Source organism: Phyllopteryx taeniolatus, chromosome 1 (assembly GCF_024500385.1).
Source record: "Phyllopteryx taeniolatus isolate TA_2022b chromosome 1, UOR_Ptae_1.2, whole genome shotgun sequence".
Lineage (NCBI taxonomy): Eukaryota > Metazoa > Chordata > Actinopteri > Syngnathiformes > Syngnathidae > Phyllopteryx > Phyllopteryx taeniolatus.
Window position 1 is genome coordinate 869683 of NC_084502.1, and position 27103 is coordinate 896785.

Consider the following 27103-nt stretch of genomic DNA (forward strand, 5'->3'; position numbering starts at 1 on the left):
CTGACATTGATGCGAATGACACATTCAACATTCCAGGGTTGCGTCAAACTACCCTATAAAAGGCCTGCTCGCCTTCGTCTTCAGCACATCCTCTCAGCATCAAGCATCGGGACTGCAAAGGTAACACGACGCAGCTTTACACCAACTGCCATTCCTTTCGTATCATTTCAACAACTCAATTTCAGCAACTGTGTTTTTACACGGTCACCATTGAAGAGCCACTTCTGTAATTTTCTGTCATTGCACAGATGGCATTTACTCTTCGCTCGTTGTTCCTCCTCTGCGGGATCAGTGGACTCTTGGCTGCAGTCGTAAGTCAAAAGTTCACCTGATGACTTTAATCAACATATTTACATGTTGGCGAGATCTGAGTCTGTTTTTAACAACGTGTTTTCTTCTCCACAGCGGGCAGACAAGGATGGTTTGTCGCTTTCTTTTATTATGATACTTTCATTTTGGTTTGACACCAGATTGAGTTGGCATATTGCTGTTTTCTGTCTAACACAACAATTGTGTTGCAGGAAATTACTGTCCTAAGGGCTGGACTCAGTTGGATGACCATTGTTACATCTTTGTTCAACAGCTGAGAACTTTTATTGATGCAGAGGTATGGCAGACTGCGATCCAACACTTTATAAAATTACAGTACATGAAATGACGCCTTTTAATCCTAATCATTGAGTTGCACCTTTGTTATTTTCTCCCATCAGCAAATCTGCATACTTAGAGGTGGGAATCTGGTCTCTATCCTCGACGCCAAGGAAAACGCATTGGTCCTCGAGCTGATTCGTGACACGCTTGGTAACATTCAAGACACCTGGATTGGACACCATGATGGAGTTGCGGTAAAACATTGACCAGTGTAAAAGTTCTCATGCAACAGTATCAGTTGTTTTATTCTTAGTTGGAAATGAATTGTAATATCTTCAGTCCTCACCTCACTCCTTGTTCTGCAGACTGACAGTTGACAGTCTAGTACGACTGTGGACGTCACCACAGAATTGAGCACAATCATGTACACGCCGTCTTTGCGTCTGACTCGATTGCAGGAGGGAACCTTCCTCTGGACTGACGGCTCACCTGTGGATTTTGAAGCATATACCCCCCCTCAGCCTGACGACTTTAATGACATGGAAGACTGTGTGGAGATTTCTGATGAAAGTAAGAATGTTTTCTTTACCTACGCCTCTGAACTAATTAATGTTAAATGTTTTCGGGTACTTTGAGCTACAACTGGTTAATACTATATTATATCAGAGAATACAACAAACTATTTGCAGTCAATCCTACCTGCAGGGAAGGTCATAGTGTCTCATCTAATGCTCTCTCTCTTTCTACAGCGGAGGCATGGAATGATGACCAATGCACTGACCTAAATTTCTTTGTCTGCATCAAAGAAGCACACGAGCACTAATCAACTCAACCACCATCGCATCAATCTTCAAAAATGTCTTTTCCAAAATCTTAAGAATCGTCTGAGAAAATAGCTGACTTCCAGTGGTATCTTTGTATCTATCTTTTGTCTCCTACGCAGTTCAATTTTTTCTTGATGGCAATCAAATTTGGAAGGTCAAAGGGTATCTGTAATAAATGAAGGAATCTCTCAACGCACCTGTTTGTTTGTGTATGCGAGTCTGCTTACTTTGCTCAATGGTCAACCTCCAACCTTGACAGTTTATTGACTTAGGAGAAACACCTCATTTGTTAACATGGACTGCGGCACAAGTATAAAAATGAAACCAAGCACTGTCATGAAAAATGCAACATACACCTACCTGAACACAAACACACTGCATGGCTGCTCGCATGCCAGTCAGCGGCTAGATGCCAAGGCAGCAGTTTACATGTTCACGAGGTGATCCTTCTTGTCAGACATCACAAACCCATGGACTTCCAATGCACCACATCAGTCAAACGAGATCCAAAATTATAGTCTTTTGTCAAGGATCCTATCACGTAAACACAAAGAGGATCAAAGAAAACACAAGCTTCCAACTGTTACCGAAAGAAAAGGGCATTCAATATGTTTGGCCACACAACTGCTTTGATAAATGCTCCCTGATGCTCGACTGAAGTGTTTGGAGATCCCGGGAGTCATTTCTGCTGTGAAAACTAGGTGCCCTGACTTCCTTTTCTTTTTACAAAAAGTCTGTCAAAAGGCAAGTTGAGTATGCAGAGGTAATCCTTTGAGACTTATCTTGACTTTGGGGCATATCTTTGGTGAAAATTTGGGTCAGACTCCAAACACCCCAAAGTTCCAACAGTTACAGAATCATCGACAGTATTTGCCAAGTATGTTAAAAAAATACAAGGAATGTATTTTCCTGTAGTTTGTACAAATTACTTTATACTTATGTACACTTTGGGAATGATTAGCTAAAGGTTTGGGGGGGGCGCGGAAACTGATCAAAATCTAACCAGACATTTTTCACAGATAATTGACCATGTACGATGGGGTGGCCAGCGGGTTGGTTCAGCACAGGGCAGAAAGCTCATATCTCCAAAACCGTCACTTTACAGGAGAAAGAAGAAAAGAAGGTTTGTTGATGTCGTTAACATTGGATTGTCAAAGAAATCTGGACATTTTCCAACCAGGTCTGGTCAATAATTTGTAGTGGCGGTAATGCAACATAAAGCTGAATGCCAACCACCGTAAAACAAGAAAAAGAAGAAGAATTTGTACAACCCCAAAGACAAAATATTTAATGTTCAAACTGATCAACTTAATTGTTTTTAGCAAATAATCATTAACTTAGAATTTTATGGCTGCAACACGTTGCAAAAAAGCTGGGACAGGGTCATGTTTACCACTGTGTTACATCACCTTTTCTTTTAACAACATTCAATAAACGTTTGGGAACTGAGGACACTAATTGTTGAAGCTTTGTAGGTGGAATTCTTTCCCATTCTTGCCCGATGTACAGCTTCAGCCACTCAACAGTCCGGGGTCTCTGTTCTCGTATTTTACGCTTCATAATGCGCCACACATTTTCAATGGGAGACAGGTCTGGACTGCAGGCAGACCAGTCTAGTACCCGCACTCTTTTACTACGAAGCCACGCTGTTGTAACACGTGCAGAATGTGGTTTGGCATTGTCTTGCTGAAATAAGCTGGGGTGTCCATGAAAAAGACATTGCTTGGATGGCAGCATATGTTTCTCCAAAACCTGTATGTACCTTTCAGCATTAATGGTGCCTTCACAGATGTGTAAGTTACCCATGCCATTGGCACTAACACAGCCCCATACCATCACAGATGCTGGCTTTTGAACTTTGCGTCCATAACAGACCGGATGGTTCTTTTCCTCTTTGACCCGGAGGACACGACGTGCACAATTTCCCAAAACAATTTGAAATCTGGACTCGTCGGACCACAGAACACTTTTCCACTTCGCGTCAGTCCATCTTAGATGAGCTCGGGCCCAGAGAAGCCGGTGGCATTTCTGGGTGTTGTTGATAAATGGCTTTTGGTTTGCATAGTAGAGTTTCAAGTTGCACTTACGGATGTAGCGCCGAACTGTATTTACTGACATTGGTTTTCTGAAGTGTTCCAGAGCCCATGCGGTGATATCCTTTACATATTGATGTCGGTTTTTGATGCAGTGCCACCTGAGGGATCGAAGGTCACAGGCATTCCATGTTGGTTTTCGGCCTTGCCGCTTACAAGCTGTGATTTCTCCAGATTCTCTGAACTTTTTGATAATATTATTGACCGTCGATGATGAAATCCCTTAATTCCTTGCAATTGTACGTTGAGGAACATTGTCCTTAAACTGTTGGACTATTTTCTCACGCACTTGTTCACAAAGAGGTGAACCTCGCCCCATCTTCGCTTGTGAATGACTGAGCAATTCAGGGAAGCTCCTTTTCTACCCAATCATGGCACCCACCTGTTCCCAATGAGCCTGTTCACCTGTGGGATGTTCCAAACACGTGTTTGATGAGCATTCCTCAACTTTCTCAGTCTTTTTTGCCACCTGTCCCAGCTTTTGTGGAACGTGTTGCAGCCATAAAATTCTAAGTGAATGATTATTTGCTAAAAACAATCAAGTTGATCAGTTTGAACATTAAATATCTTGTCTTTGTAGTGTATTCAATTAAATATAGGTCGAACATGATTTGCAAATCATTGTACTCTGTTTTTATTTGTTTAACACAATGTCCCAACTTCATTGGAATTGGGTTTATAAAAGTAACACACACAACTGAGCAAGAGTCTATATTTGTGAAAAAAACATGAAATTGACCACATTTGGACATAGGAGGTTTCAGCCCAACACCAGCAAAAAGGGGGTTCCCCAAACAGGAAGAAGTATTTTCCAAAGCAAGTCTTTTTTGACATCACCGCCATTCTATAACCCTCTCGCCTCCGGTCCCTTTCAGAAACACTCGGGGAAACATCGGTGCAACATATTTGCAAGTGTTAGTTCTCCTTCATTTATGTGCGATCACGTGATCATGCGATAGTTCTCCCTTGGAGGACTTCATTGATTCTAGATCGGCAGCGGAACAGAATCTTTGCGCGTGGTGTTCTGTAATGACCAAAACTGTTAAATGTCAGATTTTTTTATTTTTATTTCCACGTGTGGCATCTGAAACAGATAAACAAACTTTTAAAATTGTTTGTACAAGGCCTTATGCGTGTCAGAGACTTTAGTAAGCGTCTACCATCTGAAGGACGGGAACTCATGTGTTCTGTCGGTCACGATACATCGCTGGCAAAGACAGATAATCAAAGGTATAGTTGTAAATAATATTAATTCTCAGACGAATGAGGTGGAGTTGGATAATTTCCCGCGGCACACCTGATGACCACTCACAGAACACAAGTGTGCCACAGCAGCCTGGTTGCCAATGACTCGAGACCATTTAACCCACACTTTTCTTCTGAAGAAAATAACAGAAGTGAGATTGTAACTTTGTTTTTGTAGTTGATTACTTTTATTTCTGGTGGCGCTCGCAATAAGCTATTAGACACACTGAATTGGACAAAGTCACAAAAGAAACTTAAAGTCATTAGTGTAGGCTGATCCGGAACACCAAAAGTAATGGAACAAAAAAATGTAAAATGTGGAGTCCGATTAGGCCCTTAACGAGCTGCGGTCAGAGCACAGGTGAGACTACGCCTCAACATTCAAACACGCCATGGGAGTATCTTTAATCAGTGAATTTTAAGCAGCGGTTGGGCCAATTACACAGGGCGAGTGGCATACCAAGCGAAGAACCAGCATTGACGTCACCCGGGCTGGGTTTGTGTTGTCGGGTGTGTCATCGTTAATGAGTGTAAAATGAAGGCCATTACGTTTCCAAGGTATGATGTCGAGTTTCTGAATGGAGTCCATTTGCGGTTGCCTCACCCTCTTGTTCTGAACGTTTGAGTCTGATCACAGTTAGGCATTACATACTAAGCCTTCTTCAAAGAATTCAATGGGAGAGGAAGCGAACGGTTGGCATCAGATGACGTGGTCAAGCTTTGTTTGAGCTGCTGCTGCTGCTGCTCTTTGCGCTGCTTAACATTTGACTGCTATGTACACTCATTAACCTCAACAAGTGCCAGCAAAATCTCTTCAATGTTTGAAGTCTTGTGGGCATTGCAAACTGCTCTGGGTCCTGATTGACTGTGTGCACTGCAGAGCTGCAGCCTCTTCTCCCAAACGTTCTTCAGCCAAGCTGGTCAGAGTCTATCCAGCAAACGTTGCAAGTGGCACAGCAACCGGAAACACTTTGCTGACTCATTCTCCGCTTCGTAGTGCACAAAATCACAGCGCCTGACTTGGAGGAGATCAGGGTGTGACATGGGAGTGGAGCAGTCAAACTCAACTAATTAAGCACTAACCAGAACAACATTTCCTTGTGTGCAGGAGCACCCGCCCTGCTTCTCCAACGCCTAATGTTGCATTCTGGTTCCAGACCCACTCTTTCTCTCTTGCACTTTTTATGGAGCAACAAACAAAGGAGAACTCCAAATGTTGTCATTTACACTCGGTCATAGATGTTTGTTAAAAGCCGCATTAGATGTAGTAAGATGATGTTGCACGTGTTCTACAGGAGAGTTGTGCATCAACGAGCATGTCACGTGTCGAATACACTTTGTTCAACACCATCTCGCACAGCCACATGAAGGGAACCAATGAACAAAAACAAGTCGAGGCTAAATTAGTCGCATTGACTCTTTTCTTTTGAGCGCCATTGTTTCCTCGGGGCGGACGAGAACTCGTCTGATGCGTCACGTGACACGAGTGACACGTTCAACATTCCACGAGTTGACTTATAAAAGGGCCGCTCGTCGTCGTCCTCCACACATCCTCATCATCGAGCGTCACGACTGCAAAGGTAATACGACACAGCTTTACAGCCGACCTCTTTGCGCTCGCTTTCATGCCAGGAAAGACGAAGCCTGCGACTATAGTTTTCAACAAACCAATCAATTGCTTGACATGAAGTATTTTTCCATCATTGCGCAGATGGCATTTGCTATTCGCTCCTTGCTTCTCCTCTGTGGGATCAGCGCACTCTTGACTGGAGTCGTAAGTGAAATCATTCTTTATATCATTAGCAAAAAACACCTAGAAATTTGATCAAGATTGTGAGTGTAGACCCCCTGCTTAAACATTTAAGTCACAGTGAGGAACATGCATCATCAGTGATTGCATTCTAATAGTGAGCAACGTGTTTGTCTTTACAGTGGTCTGATTCCCAGGTCGTTAAAGGTTGGTACCTGTGACTTGATCAACGGGATTTGATATCCTTGACACCTGTTTGCTATGATATAATGTGTCTGAAATCCCGTTTTCAGTTCCTTCCTGTCCAAAGGGATGGACTCGATTGAATGAACGCTGTTTCCTTGTTGTGGACAAGTTGCAAGACTTTGCTGATGCAGAGGTAACAATAACAAACAATTACATGCCAGTCAAATCTGAACTTAATTTATATCGTTTTTCACGGTCTGTTTAGATTACCTGCCTTAGCCTTGGAGGGAATTTGGCTTCCATTCAAAACGCTGTAGAAGACGAAGTGGTTAGCGCGCTGATCGCGAATTTTGCTTCTACTGACAATGCCTGGATTGGATACAATGACATAACTACGGTAAAGCACGAGCCAAGACAGAGATGAAAATCCAAGCAGTTGTTATCATGACGTTTGACTCATTCAAATGGGACTTTGTCTTCCAGGAGGGAACCTTTGTGTGGACCGATGGCACACCTGCCAACACTTTTGTCGACTTCATTGCAGTGCCTTCCAATCCCGATGAAGACTGTGTCCAGACATTTGCCACAACACTGAGTATGTTTCCCATGTCTTGATTTCTATCATGGACAAGATCATATGTGGATGTCTAAATCTTGCAGTTAACATGTTCGCTGTGTCGTCTTTCAGGCACATGGAACGATCAGGACTGCGATTTAACAGCTCCATTTGTTTGTGCCACCGATGTGTATTAAGACGCAACTGCCAACATCCTATCTTCTCCCACCGCATCTTTTCTGTGGTCCTGACGTCTCTACGTGACGTCAGCGGTGTCTTTCTGTTTCTGGATTTATTGCAAAATGTCTTCTTCTTTTCCACACTTCGTGTGTGGTAGATTGCCATTAGCCACACCAAATTTTGGAATGTCAGGCTTATCTCTCTAATAAATGAAGGAATCTGTCTCTGCATCGATGTGTTTGTGTGTGTGTGTGTGTGTGTGTGTGTGCGCGCGCATTCCTGTTGTTCGCCGTTTCTGGCACGCAGAATGTCAGAGTGTGTCCTGCGTACTTACATGCTCGGTTCATATTGATACAAAATCATTGGCCCACGAGTGCCACCCATCTCTTCATATAGGTTCATGGTCAGCGCCAAGGATCCATATTAGCCCCATTCATACTGCTTTACCACAAAATTGGTACGAAATGTAACAGCAGATACAGCATTTCTTTCGACTTTCAAACGGAACTGCCAGAAGGGTCACATCTCTGTGTTTGCACGATACATATTCACACAGCTTTTGCGGCTTGGCCAACTTGGGTAATTCGATGCGTGGCAACGACAGCGCCATCGTCTGCAACGGCGTCATTTACTTTCAAGACAAAGAAGTGAGGCACAGGTGCCATCCCGTCTCTGTTTGGCTTCATCGGTAGCTGGCAAATTAGCCAGTTGATTTGAACCCCCCTTTTGTAGCAGCGCTAACTTACACACACAACTGTGATGGGCGGTGTGAAAGGGCTTATATGGGCAGATCTCTGAATTCATTGGGATTCAACACAAGCAGGGCTGAATTTCTACATGCGGGTCATAGGGAGGCACACTGTCAGGTCAAAGGCGATCAGAGCATCTAGGGTGGGGTCCTTACAGAGTTCTGCCTGCGGGGGGCGCCAACAGTCCCCCCCCCCCATTCATTTATTTAACCTTTATTTAATCCATCCATCCATCCATCCATTTTCTGAGCCGCTTCTCCTCACTAGGGTCGCGGGCGTGCTGGAGCCTATCCCAGCTGTCATCGGGCAGGAGGCGGGGTACACCCTGAACTGGTTGCCAGCCAATCGCAGGGCACACACAAACAAACAACCATTCGCACTCACATTCACTCCTACGGGGAATTTAGAGTCTCCAATTAATGCATATTTTTGGGATGTGGGAGGAAACCGGAGTGATTTGGAGGCAGAACTGGAGGATAATCAAAGATTGGGATAACTGACATTTTGAGCAGAATTTGTTTTGCAGAATGTGATTGAAGACAAATATTGCTGGTCAGATTTGGAGTTTTTACAATGTATTTGTTAGGGTGTATGTACTGTGTTCTTCGAGCCTTTGACCAAAGACCGTTTTCTGGCACTATGTTACAGACATCCATCCATCCATCCATTTTCTGAGCCGCTTCTCCTCACTAGGGTCGCGGGCGTGCTGGAGCCTATCCCAGCTGTCATCGGGCAGGAGGCGGGGTACACCCTGAACTGGTTGCCAGCCAATCGCAGGGCACACACAAACAAACAACCATTCGCACTCACATTCACTCCTACGGGGAATTTAGAGTCTCCAATTAATGCATATTTTTGGGATGTGGGAGGAAACCGGAGTGATTTGGAGGCAGAACTGGAGGATAATCAAAGATTGGGATAACTGACATTTTGAGCAGAATTTGTTTTGCAGAATGTGATTGAAGACAAATATTGCTGGTCAGATTTGGAATTTTTACAATGTATTTGTTAGGGTGTATGTACTGTGTTCTTCGAGCCTTTGACCAAAGACCGTTTTCTGGCACTATGTTACAGACAATAAAATTTAATTTGAATTTGAACAACTAAAGCCATTTAGCTCCCCGATATGTCAGACAGCCTCCTGTTTATCACGCGTTTAATTGAAAAGTCAAATAAATACGGACATTGGTTCCGGACCAAAACTATGTGATTGTGGATGTGTTAATAACACAAGTACACGTATTGAGTGGAAAGTGGCTAACGTGTCAGTACTGTACATATTGTGACTGGGGAAGATTGTATGTCCTGACTCATGACTTGCTTCCACTTGCTTAGAATTTAGTGGTGACTCGACTTGATGCATTTTGGTCACAGTAATTTAGGACTTGATTGAAACTTGGTTAAGACTTGAGACTTACTGTATGACTTGCAGATATTGTTAGCCCAATAGCATAGTAGCCTAAATCATTTTTTTTTCAACCTTTTTCAGAAAATCTGAAAAATACAAATTCCCAAAAAAACAAACAAAAAAAAGAACAGTCCATTTACCTCGATTTGAATGTGCCTTCCGTGTGTATACATAACTCCCACGATCAAACTCATGAGAAGGATTCAAGTCTGAACTTGGCATCGAAGGACATGACATCATATCTAGCAGACGCCATGAAATGGACCAATTAGAGCCAAGCTGTTTTCCGTATTTAAATTAGGGAAGCTGAGCGAATCAATCAGAGCAAAGCTCATTAACATGTCACATAATAATGAGAAATCGGACCCTCTCAAATGCCAGGTGGAAAAGGCCAACTAGAATAGCTTGAAAGAGGACATTTTGGGCATTTTCAACCAAAATGATCATGCAAACCAGATAAAAGGAAATCAATATTAACAGTTGGAATTATAATTTTTTTATTAGAGTGTAGCCCGCCTCTCGCCCAAAGCGCCAGCACACCTGCGACCCTAGTGAAGTTAAACGGTTCACAGAATGGATGGATGGATGGATATCCATGACGCACCAAAATTGCTCCGTGACCCACTTTTGGGTCCCGACCCGCCAGTTGAGAATCACTGCTGTTACCTTGACATATGAGTTTACTTAATCCGTAACTCGAACCGCTTGTCAAATGTCAAAATCAGAATCAGAATCATATTTATTAGCCAAGTATGTCCAAAAAACACACAAGGAATTTGTCTCCGGTAGTTGGAGCCGCTCTAGTACGACAACAGACAGTCAATTGACAGAGAACACTATGGAGACATAAACACATTGACAAAAAACAGTCACTGAGCAATAAGAGTTGCTAGTAATGTTGCTAATTATTTATTTTTATTTTTTGACAATTGTGCAAAAAGATGCAGAGTCCTCTAGCACTTAGAGCAGTTGGAAAGACTAATATTGCAATAGTCCGGTGCAAAGACCATTGTGCAAAGGGCGCCGAGACTTCAAGCGAAGTGTGCAAATGGAGCAGATGCTACTCTGGCATGAGTGGCCAGTATTGGTCAACAACAGATATGCAAATACTGCAGCGTGGCGAGACTACCACAGTGAGTGCACGAGTAATATATAATTGGCCCCACAGAAATGTGACAACGAACTCAAGTCAAAAAAATTGCCAGCATGTTGTAATGGAATTGTAGGTTAGCTGTTTAAGAAGTTGATTGCAAGAGGGAAGAAGCTGTTGGAATGTCTGCTAGTTCTAGTTTGCATTGATCGGTAGCGCCTACCTGAGGGAAGGATCCGGAAGAGCCGGAGACCGGAATGCGGAGGGTCCGAGAGGATTTTGCACGCTCTTGTCTTAGTTCTGGCAGCGTGCAAGTCCTCAAGGGTGGGTAGGGGGGTACCGACAGTCTTTTCAGCAGTTTTGATTGTCCATTGTAGTCGGAGTTTGTCCTTTTTTGAAGCAGCACAAACCAGACTGTGATGGAAGAACACAGGACCGATTCGATGACCGCTGTGTAGAACTGCCTCAGCAGCTCCCGCGGCAGGCTGTGCTTTCTCAGAAGTACATCCTCTGCTGGGCCTTTTTGAGGACGGAGTTGATGTTGATCGCCCTCTTCAGGTCTCTTCAATTCCCAGGAACTTGAAGGTCTCTACGGTTGACACAGGGCAGTTGGAAAGCGTGAGGGGCAGCTATGGCGAAGGAGGCCTCCTGAAGTCCACGATCATCTCTACAGTCTTGAGCGTGTTCAGCTCCAGGTTGCGTCGGCCGCACCGCAGCTCCGGCCACTCCGCTTCCTGTCGATATGCAGACTCGCCACCGTCTTTGATGAGGCCGATGTCAGTGGTGTCGTCTGCAAACTTCAGTAGTTTGACAGCCGGGCGCGTTGAGTGCTATTTGGCTTGGCTATTTGTACTTTTTTGTGCTTCTCTTCTTGCTTGAGCCAAGCAACAAACATATACGATACTTTATATGCACGAAGAGAGTGGAAGCGTACTGATGGAAAAACAAGAGGTAAAAGGAGAAAAAGTCACACAAATTTAGAATTTAGTATTTTCATGAATGCACGAAAAATGGCTAATCTATTGAATTAAGCATTTTTTGTTTAGTTTATTTGTTTATTATTGTTATTCAAGGGTCCTGTGACGGCTGTGCCAATAATGCGGGGTTATAGTTTATATGATGGAAAATCACGTTAGTGGCTTAACTTCAAAATTGAATGGGCATTGTAGACTACAATCATAACAATAAGCACACAAGTCAACTTACCCTCATTGTTGGTGACATAATGTCACAGGCGAACACGGCACCCGACGACAGCGGCACGGTAGAAGGAAGCCGGGGAATTTAGACGGTCGGCACTGCCCGGTTCACTAGTGCCGAGTTACCCACCAAGCCATGTTGTCTCTGGTGAAAGTTTACACATAATTGTGTACTCACAATTTCTCTTTAATCAAGCAAAACTATATTGTATCCTTCTACTTGTTTATTCCAATAGAATTGTCAGTGGAATACTTGATTACTAATTGCAGCACTGCCGAATGCAAATTCTTATTGGTGACAGGTCTGTTTAATGCCACTTCAGAAATAAAGTGAGAAAATTCAGTGGTAGCATGGCATTTTCATAGATCAACTGGTTTTGAAGTTGCAAAAATGTTTGATCCGTCCCTTGGTTTTCTTATAAAGGTTCAATGCCCTTCTTTATCACATTTGTTTTGATGAATACATTTGGATTTTAGAATATATTAAATATGTAAACGAAGTGTATAATATACATATTAATTATACAGGATATACTGTAAATATAAAAATCTTGAAATGTATTTTTATTTTGTTGGTAAAATAACTCAAAAGGACTGGAGGACTTGAGACTTGACTCGGGAGTTGAGGGCAAAGACTTGAGACTTGCAAAGCAATGACTTGGTCCCACGTCTGGCGTAATGTGTTACAGCGGCAATGTTTTTCATGGTGACTGTGTTCCCAGAACAACAAGCTCCTGTGTAGTCCCCGGCTGATACCTAACCTTTCTCATGATCAATGATACGCAACAAGTTTAGCCCCAGACTGACAGTCATTTTATGTTTTTTCCATGGTCTAATGATTGCATCAACACTTGTCTCCTTCTCACCCAGCGTCTTGCCAATCACTGGTCTCGCAGCCCATTTGGGCCTTGTGCACGTCTCCAATCTTGTCCTTGATGTCCTTAGAACGTTTTTTGGTCTTGCCTCCCTTGGTGTCTGAGTGATTGATTCTGTGAACTGGTGTTTTTATACAGCTAACAAGTTGTGATAGGTGTCTTTCATACAGCTAACGAGTTTAGATGAGGAGTACTTTCTTAAAGTGAGAGGATATACCTTGTGGGAGCCTGAATTCTTGACTGTTGCTAGGGGATCAAATACTTATTTCACACAATGTGATTTTCTCGATTTTCTTTTGGATATTCTGTCTCTCACTGTCAACATAAGCCTACCATTAAAATGATAGACCTCTCATGATGTCTTTGTCAGTGGGTGAACTTAGAAAATCAGTGTGAGGGATCAAATAAGTATTTCCTCCAATGTGTGTGTGTGTGGATATATATATATACTGAAATTTGACACATGGAAATTGACACATGAAGATCTTATGTAACTTTCAGAACAATCAGGTGAAATGAAACTTGAGTAACGAACTATAGAAGCCCTATAGTGGAACTAAACTAAGAGACTGGCTGACATGCTCCACTGGTATTAACAGCTGTTGCAGGTTTTCTACATTTTAATAATCAATTAAGTCATTATTGCAAAAGACAATTTTTTTGGTCCGCCTCTTCTTCAATTCTTGAATTCTTGCCAGAACAAATCTATAACATTTCAACTCCAACTACTGGTTGTCGTCCTCACCATTAAACGACTCAATCTTGACTGAAAAGGTTGTGTTACACAATTTTATCATGAGTTCCTGTGACTTTTTTTTCGACATTTATTGCATTTTTGTTCCGGTCTTGCAGAATGAGGACTTCCTATGGACTGATGGCTCGGATGAGGATTTCACTCACTTTGAGCAATACGGGCCTCGTGAAACTGGTCACTGTGTACAGATTGATGAAAGTGGTAAGTAAAATCTGTAGATGTTTGTGAAGAACATAATAATGCTGTCATACCTAAACATGTATTTCTCACAGACAGCCTTTGGGACGATGCGGCCTGCACAGATGAGCTCTCATGTGTTTGCATCAAAGATGTGCCCCACGACAAACTGATACACTAATCGTATTCTCATATTTTTACATGTACAGTATTTCCCAAATCATGATGACTCAATGAGACAATGTCAAACTATGTTGTATTTTTGTAATTCTGAGTTTCTTATCAACTCTTTTTTCATGCTTTTTTGCAATGCTGACTTGTTTTTGACATTACAAACAACAACAAAAAACTTAATAAAGCTGCTAGAATAGCCCAGCCAGTCACATGACTTGAATCCAATGGAAAATCTATGGAAAGAACTGAAACTTAAGGTCTATAAAAGAAGCCCACAGAACCTTGAAGATTTGAATACTGCTTGTGTGGAGGAATGTGCCAAAGTCCCACCAGAGCAATGCATGCGACTAGTTTCTCCATACAGGAGGCGTCTTGAAGCTGTCATTGCAAACAAAGGCTTTTGTACAAAGTATTCAATAAATACCACTTGGCGTCTTCAATACTTTTTCCCTGTGTCATTTCACATTATTACACACGACTTCATTTCTGAGCTTTCGTTGTACGTATGGATTACTTGGTTGTTCCCAACATCTGGTGACATTTTCATGTCAATAGCACCTTTGGAAATATATTTGAGAAAAATGGTAACGTGTGAAATAATTTTTTGTTATTACAAGCAGCTGTTTTCAGCTGACAATTTGTTCCAGAGTCCGAATATCTTGTCTGATGGCTCAAGCAAGTGAAATGACCTTTTTTTCCTCTCTTTTCATTATCAGAGCGTCTGCAACATTCTTGGTGGGAATCTGGTGACCTGGAAAACGCATTCGTTCTGGAGCTGGTTCGCCAGGGTGAGAATGATGACAAGGCCTGGATTGGACTCCATGATGCAATTGAGTCATGTCATTTGTAGAAATAGTTTTTTTGCCACATAGAACATGAATGTTTCCTCCAGTCGCAATCTTTTCACCAGCTTAAAGAAAAGAGACTCACTGAAATGTGACTTTTTCTTCCAGGAAGAAGACTTTCTATGGACTGATGGCTCCGATCAGGATTACACTAACTTTGATGCACCTGGACTGTGTACACATGGATGAAAGTGCTATGCAAAATCAGTGATGAAGGTTTGCCAAGAATATAATGCTGTCATACTTCAAAATTTATTTCTTCCAGCTGGCCTTTGGGAGGATGAAGAGCTCCCATATGTTTGCATCCAGGATGTGCCACTAAATGTTGAAATGTTATTATACAATATTATTTTATGTATTTCCTTGACCATGATGAATTAATGGGACATTATCCAACTTTCATGGTGAGGAAGTCGAAGATAGAATCTAAAAATAGATCCACACACGCAAGAATGAACAAATGAAAGTAGCGACTGGCATGTCGATCATTGTAACAGAGTAAAAGTATCGATCCTTCTTCACATAAATACTCAAGTAAAAGTAAAAAGTACGGTACATTTAAAGTACTCTGACAAGTACAGTTTATGGAAAATGTTACTTGAGTAAATGTAATGGAGTAAATGTAACGCTTTACTACCCCCCTCTGCTCTTAACCGGCCTTCCCAGTTAACATGGATATTTGACCTCTAAAGCCGTCAATGGCAGTGAATGTGTTAAAATAGAAGTGCACCACGTCTTGAATCGTAACCTTTTTTTTTTTAGCTATGGTGTGGGTCCGTCTGGGACTATTTCTGGCCCTTGGTTAAGGCCTGAGAATATAGTCGCATGTCAATTCAGGCTCTTTCTCCCTATTTAGTTATTTTTGCCTGTCTCATTTCCTTAGCGACAGCGGTACATGGTCAGTCTCACTGTCCTGTGGATGGGTCACTATGATGGTGCTCCATGTAGCGCTTCGCCGTAGGATGTACCTGTGAGGATTGCATCTTTTCAGATCCCAACCACCTTGGTTGGCCTTCTAGTTCTTGTTTCAAATGGCTGCCAACCAGTTTGTCGCTACTCATACGGCATCTCCTGTAATTGACCAAAGTTGACTCAGGAAACACCAAGCACATCATCACTTTCAATAGTACCCCATTTATTTCTCATTATTGTTATCTTATTTTTTCTACATCTGTACTATGTTTATATTTAATTAGAAGTATTCTTGTTGTTATTATTATTATTTTTATTTGATTGTTATGTTAGCCCTGTGATTGGTTGGCGACCAGTTCAGCGTGCATCCCGTCTCTCACCCAAAATCAGCTTGGATGGGCTCCAGCACTTCCGCAATCCTAGTGAGGATAAGCGCCACCGAGAATGGATAAATGGACATTTGTTATGTTTATGTATGTATTGACGGGACACCACTTTGTTTCAGCTGCAGTTGTTTTTTTTAAAGTGCTATAAGCATAAAGTTGAGCTGAGTTGTCTCCCTGACACAGACTTAATGGCCCGTTATTTGTACACTTCAATTATCATTCTTTTTCAGCTCTGCTCTTTTCAGTCTGACCCCTTGTACCCATCTGCATGGGATCCAGCCAGGGGACTCACAACTATTTACTTCATAATTGTGTGGTTGCAAAACCAGTCTGATCTGATTGCTCTTCCAATGTTTGATGCTATGGGCGGCAAAAACAAAAGCAGTTCATTGCTCTGTGTATATGAATCAGGATAGACTAAAAACCGCGAGACTGTCAACTCAATCTACAACCCCAATTCCAATGTAGTTGAGACGTTGTGTTAAACATAAATAAAAACAGAATACAATGATTTGCAAATCAACCTATATTTCATTGAATGCTTTGTATCTTGTTTTCTTGCTAAAGATCTTTCTTCAACAGCTGTCCTAAAGGCTGGACTCAGTTAGACTGCCACTGTTACCACTAAGAAGATGAGGGGAGAACTTTTGCAGATGGCGAGGTGCCGAAGACATTCCACAGTCATTGTTAATGTACAATATGTAGTTGTAAACCACTTTATTGCTATTACAAGCAGCGATTCTTCTCTTTGTCCATTATTTGAACACTTTGGTCCAGAGTTAATATATCTTTTCTGATCAATCAAATGACTGAAATCATCTTTTTCTTTTTAGTTAAATCCAAATATTAAATGTTATACCTAAATGTTAACTATATATTTAAATGGAAAAACTATATTTGAATATAAATATTATATCTAACTGCCTAAGATTGATTGATTGATTGAAGATGTGTGCTACATTACGTAAGACAGTGATTCCCAAACTTTATTGAGCCAAGGCACATATTTTACATTCAAAATACGGTATATACAGTATATATATATATACACACACACAAAAACACATAACTACAGCATGTGCAACATAATAAAAGCTTGAGTATAAAAACCATCTTCAAATACAAGAAAAAAAGCTCAAGAACTTAACAAAAGCCCAGGGGCCCCCCGTGCTTGGGAAGCTGGTCCACCGTTCCAATATTTCCTCCCACTTTGACGTCCCTTTGCAGGTGCACTGATGGCATGGGTGTGACCAGTCAGCAAATGATTTCACCTCAATGAGTTGTTTTTTGTGTAACTTGGGCTTTAAGTAGCACACGAGTACAGTGTTAGGAATTCTAAGCGAGACCCAGGAGTTGCGCAGCCGGCCTCGCACGGAAAAAGTCCTTTATGGAATTTCTTCTTCCCGGTTCTTTTAATGTTTGGTGGGGATCTGTTTTTCCCAAATAAGAATCCTGATAAACTAAACTTGTCTTTTGAGTATTTAATTCAACAAAACCAAGTATGCACCCCACCCGATCAATCGAGGGGCGGGATCAGGCCGAGGGGTCCACCCGAGAGCAGCCCGGCGGACGGGACACGGCCCACACCGTGGGACCCACGGCGGTCCGCCGGCCCCACCTAGGCGCCCCAATGTCTGGCCAGCCGGTGGGGGCCGCAGGGACCCAATGACCCCCCGAGTGGTGTGGTGCATTAAAATCTGGAGAGCCCAGTGAGCCGATAGGGCTGCCAGGCACTACTGCCTAATCCCCCCCACCCACTCAACTCTCCCCAGAGATGGGTGTATGTGGTGCATTAAAATGTGGGGATGAGTGTGTGCGATGCATTTCAAATCCAGGGCGCACGGACCGGGAAACAGCACAAATGTGCCGAAACCCGCTCCGACACCCACACCCTCCCGACCCCATAGCAGTCCCCCAGGAACCCTTTGATATGTGTATGTGCCCAGAAGTGATTAGTGAGAAAAATATATACTGTGAGTGGTGTGAGCGTGTGCGAAGTGAGTGATACTGGACATTACATTGCGATTGAAGACAATTCTAAATATGTAAAAAAAAGGATAACAGCTGCTTGTATATTTGATCTAAATGTACTCCTGCTAAAACTACTTGGCCCTCCAACCACCAATGCCTTCACAAATAAAATGTCGACTATTCTAAGATCAAACTTCAGCGGTTTCTGTATTCTTTGCCTTATTACAAAATTCACTTTTTTAAGCTAGGTACATTTATTGATTTATTGTTTGCTGTCAGTCAAGCAAGTTTGCCAAAGTAGGATAACAAATGTCTACTAAACAGTAAAGCATTTTGCTGTTGGATATGTTATTCAATTCATTCAGTTTTAAAAAAAAAGAAAGAAAGAAAGAAACTAAAGGGACGTGGAGTATTTGATGAGAAAACAACGTTTGAAATCCATGAAAATGCAAAGATACCAAGTTTAATTATTAGTCCAAATAAAATGACTGCATTCTGGCATTTTACCATTCACGTGGATTGTTTCAGTGATCGCCTATATTGCGTGCTCATTTGATTATTAGACTCAGCTGGTTTCTTTCAGGTGGTAGATCATCTTTCTATGGTTATATGAATGGATTCAACATCAACTGCAAGGATATAATATCCCCACAATTATCAAACTCTCCAAAAACAAGACTGCTGAGGCATTCCGGTTCTTTCTTTCCATTCTTGGCCCAGGGCACATGTAGTGTATGGCATCCCTGAACGTACTTCTGAATAATAATAATTGAATGTGATATTGTGTGCCCGGAAGCATGTGGAACAAAGCCGCAATGAAAACTTTGCAAGTTTGGTCTGTTCACTGCTCAGTGGTGTTAATAAAAGGTAAAATCACTGCAGCACGCCAACAGAATAACGACCCAAATAGCCACTAATGGCTAAGAACAAAATATCAGCCTCTCTGAGCTGATGTTTTGAGATCAGTGTCGGTACCTGACCAGCCCTGATCTAAATCCTATCGAACATGTCCAAAAAGGTGGGCTGATGCATGGGAGGGTGGGTGGGGGGGGGGGGGGGGGGGGGGGGGTACAAAAATTAAGTTTGGAATATACAGGCTAAATTACGAGAGGTTTCTTTTGAGTGGTGATGAAAGTAGGCTAGTGCAGCGTCTGAAGTTTTTCTTGCAGGACAGACGTTGCCAGTGTTAATTGTCTTATGTAAGTCGTGCTCTGCTGTCATGTTCTGGTTTGTTAATTGTGCCACCTTGTGTTGTTGTTTTTATGTTCACCGTGAATATTGTGGCTCGGGGTTGTGACGAAGAGAGTGAGTGTTCCTTTTTCTGTACTGAAAACATGTTCTTTGATGAAGGCTGTAGGTTCCCACCTGATGGTTGCAGTCAGGATGCGCTTCACACTGAACGAACTCAACGAATGAGCTTACTGACAGTTTGAGCTCGCCACGTTTACATATTTCTCTGTGACTGGTCGTCATTGCTTCGTTAAGCTTCATTCGGAGTTCGCCAGCGACGTGTAATGCTGGAGTTCAATGCTAACAGTCAAGTCTAGCCTCAACCCATTTTCTCAAAACCTTAGACACAAATCCAAAGATTCAAACTACATTCACAAACCTCCAGTCTTTTCTATCACCTCAAAACCATTTGTCCTGTCTTCAAAACCAGCGATATGTACAATTCTCCCAAGGACTCAAATAAATAAGAATTTTTAAAACACGTTGAATGAAATTTATGTCAGAGATGGGCTTTTTTTTCTTTTTGTTTTAATATATATTAATAACAGGCGGCACGGTGGCCGACCGGTTAGAGCGTCAGCCTCACAGTTCTGAGGTGCGGGGTTCAATCCCTGTCCCCGCCTGTGTGGAGTTTGCATGTTCTCCCCGTGCCTGCGTGGGTTTTCTCCGGGCACTCCGGTTTCCTCCCACATCCCAAAAACATTGATTAATTGGAGACTCTAAATTACCCGTAGGCATGACTGTGAGTGCGAATGGTTGTTTGTTTCTATGTGCCCTGCGATTGGCTGGCAACCAGTTCAGGGTGTACCCCGCCTCCTGCCCGATGGCAGCTGGGATAGGCTCCAGCACGCCCGCGACCCTAGTGAGGAGAAGCGGCTCAGAAAATGGATGGATGGATATATTAATAACTGAAGAAAAGAAATGGGCTGCGGCGAAAACGGCACTTTTTTCATCCAGGACAAAAGGGCTGGTGCTTGAGCACCACCTAGAGGCGATGTGTGGACGTGCATGATAATAATGTCAGAATAATTTGGGGCTAACATTTGTGTTTAGCCACATCATGCGCCACACCGCTCCCCTCATTGGCAAGTGTCTTTCAGTGGCTTGGTGATGAAATGCTGCCTTCACAAGTGAAAAGGCAAATGAATCTCAAAGGAGCGCTTGCTTTACAAATGTGTGTGTTGGTGGGGGATCGGGTTATATTACACAACGGTGGCTTCATGCGCATGAAGAATTGTGTCACTTACTCGATTGCCGTGTCAACTTGTAGGTAGCGTGTTTATCAATTGTTTTTCAAACTCTGGGGCTCTGCATGATGCATAATGCTCCTTTAAAACTAATTGCAAAAAAAAAAAAAAAAAAAATGAATGCACCTTTTGTGTGTGCATAAAGCAAAATTAAAGCAATAATCCACACTGAACATGACAAAGATCTGAAATCTGGTAGCGTGCTTTGCTGTGGTCCCCAAGGGGAAATTCAACTCACGCTCCCATGTATAATTTGTGGTGCACACTACACAGAACTAGCCTTCTGGCTAATTCTGGCTTTTTTAACCATGTGTACTTCATGTGTTTTATGAAATTGCATTGTCCCCTTTCAAAAATAAACTGAAACTGAAACTGAGAAGCAGAGCACACACATGCAGACACGCAAGGAGCGATTTGGCTGCACCACTTGAACTTTGAGAGTAGCCAGCAAGCAGACGAGCGAGTTGTCATTTTTGCTTTGTTTTTTTTTTGTCCTCAGTGGGACTGCAACTCGTGCCCTCCGTATCATCTCATGAAAGGGGGGGGGAAGAAATATCTGTGGAATCCAATCAAACAAACTCAACTACCTGATTTTAAAGCCAAAGATAAAATGAAAACGTTAGTGGCTAAAAAGGTTTGAATCAAAGTCTGCTAATTTGAAAGGTGAGAAGATAACTAACGTAAGCATTTACTTGCCACCGAACCACTAATCGGTGACTGGGAAGCCCGCCGATGACGGTCCAGCCGGACCGGGAAGGTGGCGGGAGCGCTTTTGATTCGCAAGCAACCTTGCACACAAGGCCTTTTGACGTCAATGCTTACAAATAAAGAAATGAAAAAGAAAGAGCAACATTTCCATTTTCTGGCCCAGACGCAAAGGGGGACCTCCGCGATTTAACAACAGCAAGATTGCGAAGTGACCGAACGTTCGCTGTGCTCCTGCAAACGTCAATGCGGCCTTTTCATCACGTCACTATTACTATTCATGTTTAACGTGAGCTTTTTCATGTTTTTTTTTTTAGGACACAGCAATGTGGGCAGTTTTGACAGTTGCCAGCTTCAAGAAACTGAAGTGACATATCAAGCAATCAGCTGATGCATGCCGTACGGTATGTCATAATTATCCTAATTAACCTGCGAAGGTGTGTTCTGCGTTGTGACGTTCGAGTAATTAACAGAGACAGAAAGACAATATTTGTGTGAATGCAGGGGCGCCGCCCTGTCGCCAACTACTGAAGCCAACCGCAATGATTACTTTATGCATTTCTCTCTGACCTCTTAAGGCGTTCGGGCAACTACGGGAAGTCGCTTTTTATGCTAATTCTGCTTGATTTTCAAGCACAATTTTCAGACATTTGACAAAAACAAGGTACATCTCAAATCAAGATTTGATCAACTGTCTCCCAGTTGGCCTCAACATGCATGAAAATTCATCAATTTCTGACCCAAAACAAAAGTCAACAAGCATGAAATTGGGCGGACGCATTTATCATGAGAGGATGAACTGCTGAGAAGGAATTCACCCACATGAGAACAAATCGGAAGCGAGCATACTCGACAGATGGGCGATGTTAAATTGTGGCACTTTCTCACTGACGGCTTGGACCCTAACATACAGACATACAAACAAACATATATAATATATATATCAAATTATTTGAGCCATCTTCGTTTTGCAGACGACATCGTGTTATTCTCCTACGATGCTGAACAACTACAGCGTCGTATTCAGGAATTAGAGTTAGAAAGCCGTCGCTCAGGTCTGAAAATGAACAAAAGCAAAACAAAGGTCATGTTCAATCGTTACTGTCCACAAAAAGATATCAAAATGGAGGACTATGTCCTAGACGCCTACAACTACAACTACCACTATTTAGGCCAATTTGTAACAATGGATGGAAATACAAGCGCTGAAGTTGAACGCCGCATAAAGCTTGCCTGGAAGGCTTAGTGTGATATTCAAGAACAATCTTGAAAAGAAAAGGATGGATAGATGAAATCATGAAACACACCAGAATACACTGGCAACAAATTGCAAAATGAATGAAAAAAGAGGCCTTCATCCTGCAGTGGATAGATAATGGCTGCTGATGATGATGAAATGTGTGTGCGTGTGTATGCGAAAACTGGTGAGTTTTCAGGCATGCTGCAGTCCCCAAAAGGTGATTTATGAATCTTCATAAAGAGCAATTCCAAGAGCGTCTCCGAGGTATATGAAATCTTGATTTTACGTACAACAAATCCACTTCAAACCGTGTTTGTGGCTGAAAATTGAGCAAATTAGCAAAACTCCAAAAAACATTCGCTGACGATTTTTCCTAAACGCCTTTGCAATCTTCCAAAGTTCAGAAAGTAATGCTCAGATGCTTGTAAGGAAGAGGACAGTTGGCCCGAACGTGTGATGAAAACTTGAAGAGGATTCATGCGTATGCAAAAATTGTTGAGTTTTCTAGCTGTGAAAAAGGCTTTCAGACCCTCTTAATGAACCCAACCCTCCAATCTCTTGTCTAAAAAACATACTTTTGAAATGATAGTGAGTTGATTGAACTGGGATAGCGGCATACCAAACAACCGTGCGGTTGGGTGTGTCATCAATTAAGGAGGGAAGGGTCCAAAATGCCTTCCGTCATTTTGAAGGTGTTTTATACTTAATGAATTATGCTGACGTGACTCAGTTAAGTTGACCAATTAAGTCAGGAGAACATTTCCTTGTATGCAGGAGTACCACCCTGCTTCTCATCTTGTGCTTCTTGTTTCACTAATGTCAAGAATGTCACCAGTTCCTTGTGACGAAACAGAAAATATATCCTGAAAAACAGAACCGCTGAATGACTCAACTCTCATTTAGACTTTGTTTAAGGATAATTGCTCAGATACACATCATGTGAATTAAAAAAAAAAACTTTTTTATGTTACATTTGTTGAAACAAAAAGAAATGTGCACAGGTGCGGCAACTAACTTGAACGGCTTCCAAATGGCGGTCGAGAACTCGTCGGGTGTGTCATGTGACATGGCGACGATTGCGCTATTTTACATTCCAGGGCTGCGTCAACCCAGCGTATAAAAGGACTGCTCGTTGTCGTTGTCAGCATCAAGTGTCACCACTGCAAAGGTAACTTAACTCGACTAAACTAATGACTAACAACTGATTTTCCAAGACAACTTTGATAGATTTCAGACTGTAAGTGATGTTCAAATGAAGAAGTGCATTCTTCTGTCGTCGCACAGATGGCGTTGGCTCTTCGCTCGTTGCTCCTCCTCTGCGGGATGTGTGGACTGTTGGCCGGAGTTGTAAGTCGAAACCTCACTTCCATAAATGTATATATTTGCTCATCGTCACTGATTTGCCGTCTTGCTTTTCTTCTTCACAGTCGTGCCAAACAATGAAAGGTCGGTCACTGTAACCTAATGATCACTCTTCCCCAGAGAGTTTGGAGGCATCTGACGCCAGACTGAGTTGGATTTGACTAAAAGGGCTAAAATTTTGTTGCAGGTTACTGTCCTGAAGGCTATACACGTTTGAATGATCGTTGTCTCATCTTCCAACATGAACCGAGAAACTTTTCAGACGCAGAGGTTTGGAAGACTTTCACACAGTAGTTGTGATGTCGCTCGAATGCTTTTACAGGAAGCGATCTTGAACAGAATGTTTTCTTCTCGCCACCAGAGCGTCTGCAACATTCTCGGCGGGAATCTGGTTTCCATCGGCAGCGCTTTGGAAAACGCAGTCGTTGTTGAATTGATCAGAGATGCAGCTGGCACTTTCAAGAACACTTGGATTGCGTATCATGACACAATCCAGGTAAAACATTAACCAGTACCAGGGGCGGGTCTAGCTTGAGTATTTTGGGTGGGCTGAGACCGTGACCTAATTTTGGAACGCCCTCTTCTGAATTTGGTGGGTGACCCAAAATAGGGTTAGCCTCGCCACTAATAGATAATAATAACATTGATAATAATAATTTTTATTATTACTATACACTATGATACACTGCACTCATCACCTTGTTTTTAGACAATTTTCACTTCTTTCAAGCTAAGTTTTGTTTTTTTTCATACTCCACTGGCATTTAAAAAACTTTTTTTTTTTTCCCCAGTACGCGCCATAACAAGCTCCTGCCGAGTCAGAGCCGACACATAATGTCATGACACTTGTTTTCAGTACAAATATTTTTTGTCGCATAGAAAATGAACATGTCCTCTAAGCTCAATCTTAAAGGAAAGATGTGTAGAGTTGAGGGTTCGGACTTTGTGAGACGTGACCGGGAACACATCATGCGGCGCCACCGACAGGTGGACGCTTGTCACTTAGCCACTTTCTCAGAATTTGGGAGTTCAACTTTATAAATTCACTTTTCTTATCACCTGACCTTGCCCTCCACACTCCTACCTTAGAATCTACTATGACGTCAAACATGAGTTTCACGATGATCCTGTATTAAGCTAATAATGTTGAAACATAACGAAGGTGTTAAAATGATCTCGAGGCAAACAAATCAAATCCGAGCAGTCCTTCCCTTGTGACTCCTTCAAATGGGATTGTTGTCTTTCAGGAGAATGACTTCATGTGGACTGATGGCACATTTGGGGTTTTCACTGACTTTGCGGCCACTCAGCCAGACGACCTTGACAACGAGGACTGTGTGGACATTAATAGCGATGGTAAAAAAAACCTAATTTCTTTACTTTGTTGTTGCTATTTAGGAATGAAATTCAATTTTCAGAGGGTTTAATGTCACATTTGTTTCTCTTACAGATGAAATGTGGCATGATGAGGACTGCACCGATTTGAGTTCATTTGTTTGTGCCAAAAAAGTGATCACCAAGAAACACTAATCAGTTTATTGCATCTTCTAACAAAATGTCTTTCCTACCATCTGGATGACAAAATACTTCAGGGAGAACCTTCTTATTTCCAGGTCTGCTTTCATAGTCCATCATTTTCTTCTTCTGCACCTTTCTGAGATTATTGGTTGTGGTCAGTCCAAAAAAAAATGTTAAATTTAAAAGTTGGGACGAATAAATGAAGGAAGTTGTCTACGCATTAAAAACGTGTTGGTGTGCTTTTTTGCTTTTCTTCAAAATCTTCAAACTTGGTTGGTTTAAAGATAAGGTTGGCTTTACATCGCAGGTCCAAATGCGCAATACTGTAATGGCGAAATGACATTTGTTTGACTGTGTATGTCCATGTACAATTCAAGTGACACATACTGTATCCCACATGACTGTTTACATTCACGGAACACACGAAGCATCGCAAATACAGCAAATAATCGACTCTGGGCAGTGACAAAAAGAAGGTAAAAGATAAAACAAATATTAGGCATTACCTATTAGATACTACCTACCTATACCGACCCTTCCCTCTGAAGGATTTAAAGGCAAAACCAACTTTTTCTAGTATTTGGGATGTAATATTCTCTATGGTGCCTCAGTAAACATGTCAAATCTGAATTCAAATGGTCCACGCATTCCTGAGCTCCTGACGTTTTTCTGCCGAGAGGCCTGAAATCGGCTCGTAGGAATTTCTCCAGCTTGTCGACGTCACTAGCGAAGATCTCCGCCTACCTCTCCGCTGTCAACAAAACAAGCACGTGTGCTCTCACATGTAGTGAGGGTTGGCTCTTCTACACGGAGGCAACCAATCAGAGGAAAGGGGGCGGTCTTAGCCAAATATGGACAAAGCGGATACAGAACTGGGTCGAATCAGAATCACTATCAGAATCAGAATCATCTTTATTTGCCAAATATGTCCAAAAACACACAAGGAATTTGTCTCCGGTAGTTGGAGCCGCTCTGGTACGACAACTGAGCAGTAAAGGGTTGCTAGTTATCTGGTAATGCCGGTACATTTTTTTTTTTTTTACAATTGTGCAAAAAGATGCAGAGTCCTCCAGCACTTAGAGCAGTTCGAATGACTCATTTTGCAATAGTCCGGTGCAATGAGCATTGTGCAAAAGGCGCTGAGACTTCAAGGAGTGTATGCGGTTTAAAGTGACGAGTAGTGCGATAAGCTGGGACAATGTTGGTTGTGCAAATGTTGCAGATACTCCTCAATCAGTGTGCAAATGGAGCAGATGCTACTCTGGCATGAGTGGCCAGTATATGCAAATAGTGCAGCTTGCGAGACAACTACAGTGAGTGCACGAGTAATACATAATTGGCCCCACAGAAATGTGACAACGAACTCAAGTCAAAAAATTGCCAGCATGTTGTAATGGAATTGTAGGTTAGGTGTTTAAGAAGTTGATCACAAGAGGGAAGAAGCTGTTGGAATGTCTGCTAGTTCTAGTTTGCATTGATCGGTAGCACCTACCTGAGGGAAGGAGCTGGAAGAGCTGGTGACCGGGATGCGGAGGGTCCGAGAGGATTTTGCAAGCTCTTGTCTTAGTTCTGGCAGCGTGCAAGTCCTCAAGGTTGGGTAGGGGGGTACCGACAATCCTTTCAGCAGTTTTGATTGTCCGTTGCAGTCGGAGTTTGTTCTTTTTTGTCGCAGCACCAAACCAGACTGTGATGGAAGAACACAGGACTGATTCGATGACCGCTGTGTAGAACTGTCTCAGCAGCTCCGGTGGCAGGCCGTGCTTTCTCAGAAGCCGCAGGAAGTACATCCTCTGCTGGGCCTTTTTGAGGACCGAGTTGATGTTGGTCGCCCACTTC

General features: G+C 42.4%; 3 protein-coding genes and 1 long non-coding RNA gene across 5 annotated transcripts; 3 read left to right on the forward strand and 1 right to left on the reverse strand.

Annotated features, from left to right (window-relative positions):
* LOC133481247 (galactose-specific lectin nattectin-like) lies at positions 1 to 1611 on the forward strand. The gene is made up of 7 exons (XM_061780429.1): positions 1 to 120; positions 249 to 311; positions 406 to 421; positions 522 to 607; positions 711 to 845; positions 1050 to 1161; positions 1341 to 1611. Exons 1-7 carry the CDS (start codon positions 10 to 12, stop codon positions 1412 to 1414), a joined length of 597 nt encoding a protein of 198 aa, XP_061636413.1. The 5' UTR covers positions 1 to 9; the 3' UTR covers positions 1415 to 1611.
* Positions 1343 to 26905, reverse strand: LOC133481307 (uncharacterized). 2 transcript variants are annotated; one of them, XR_009789535.1, is made up of 4 exons: positions 26760 to 26905; positions 11879 to 12016; positions 10896 to 11605; positions 1343 to 1949 (listed from the first exon to the last, which is right to left on the reverse strand). It is a non-coding gene; the product is annotated as an uncharacterized LOC133481307 (long non-coding RNA). The 2 variants fall into 2 exon arrangements; XR_009789528.1 differs by having other exon boundaries at positions 10896 to 12016.
* On the forward strand, positions 6263 to 7655 carry LOC133481133 (galactose-specific lectin nattectin-like). Its single transcript, XM_061780184.1, has 7 exons — positions 6263 to 6333; positions 6465 to 6527; positions 6686 to 6710; positions 6797 to 6882; positions 6955 to 7086; positions 7173 to 7284; positions 7378 to 7655. Exons 2-7 carry the CDS (start codon positions 6465 to 6467, stop codon positions 7440 to 7442), a joined length of 483 nt encoding a protein of 160 aa, XP_061636168.1. The 5' UTR covers positions 6263 to 6333; the 3' UTR covers positions 7443 to 7655.
* LOC133481191 (alpha-N-acetylgalactosamine-specific lectin-like) lies at positions 23500 to 25494 on the forward strand. Its single transcript, XM_061780315.1, has 7 exons — positions 23500 to 23555; positions 23672 to 23734; positions 23815 to 23833; positions 23937 to 24019; positions 24111 to 24245; positions 24997 to 25105; positions 25200 to 25494. Exons 2-7 carry the CDS (start codon positions 23672 to 23674, stop codon positions 25277 to 25279), a joined length of 489 nt encoding a protein of 162 aa, XP_061636299.1. The 5' UTR covers positions 23500 to 23555; the 3' UTR covers positions 25280 to 25494.
* Positions 26906 to 27103: the final 198 nt, after the last annotated feature.

What these genes read in the sequence shown, in the direction of transcription:
- LOC133481247 (XM_061780429.1), top strand. Translation starts at nt 10, where the DNA reads ATGCGAATGACACATTCAACATTCCAGGGTTGCGTCAAACTACCCTAT. An exon ending in GACACCATGATGGAGTTGCG is followed by an intron (nt 846 to 1,049) that starts GTAAAACATTGA and finishes ACTCGATTGCAG; the next exon opens with GAGGGAACCTTCCTCTGGAC. An exon ending in TGTGGAGATTTCTGATGAAA is followed by an intron (nt 1,162 to 1,340) that starts GTAAGAATGTTT and finishes CTCTTTCTACAG; the next exon opens with CGGAGGCATGGAATGATGAC.
- LOC133481133 (XM_061780184.1), top strand. Translation starts at nt 6,465, where the DNA reads ATGGCATTTGCTATTCGCTCCTTGCTTCTCCTCTGTGGGATCAGCGCA. An exon ending in TGATTCCCAGGTCGTTAAAG is followed by an intron (nt 6,711 to 6,796) that starts GTTGGTACCTGT and finishes TCCCGTTTTCAG; the next exon opens with TTCCTTCCTGTCCAAAGGGA. An exon ending in GACATTTGCCACAACACTGA is followed by an intron (nt 7,285 to 7,377) that starts GTATGTTTCCCA and finishes GTCGTCTTTCAG; the next exon opens with GCACATGGAACGATCAGGAC.
- LOC133481191 (XM_061780315.1), top strand. Translation starts at nt 23,672, where the DNA reads ATGGCGTTGGCTCTTCGCTCGTTGCTCCTCCTCTGCGGGATGTGTGGA. An exon ending in GAAACTTTTCAGACGCAGAG is followed by an intron (nt 24,020 to 24,110) that starts GTTTGGAAGACT and finishes TCTCGCCACCAG; the next exon opens with AGCGTCTGCAACATTCTCGG. An exon ending in CGTATCATGACACAATCCAG is followed by an intron (nt 24,246 to 24,996) that starts GTAAAACATTAA and finishes GTTGTCTTTCAG; the next exon opens with GAGAATGACTTCATGTGGAC.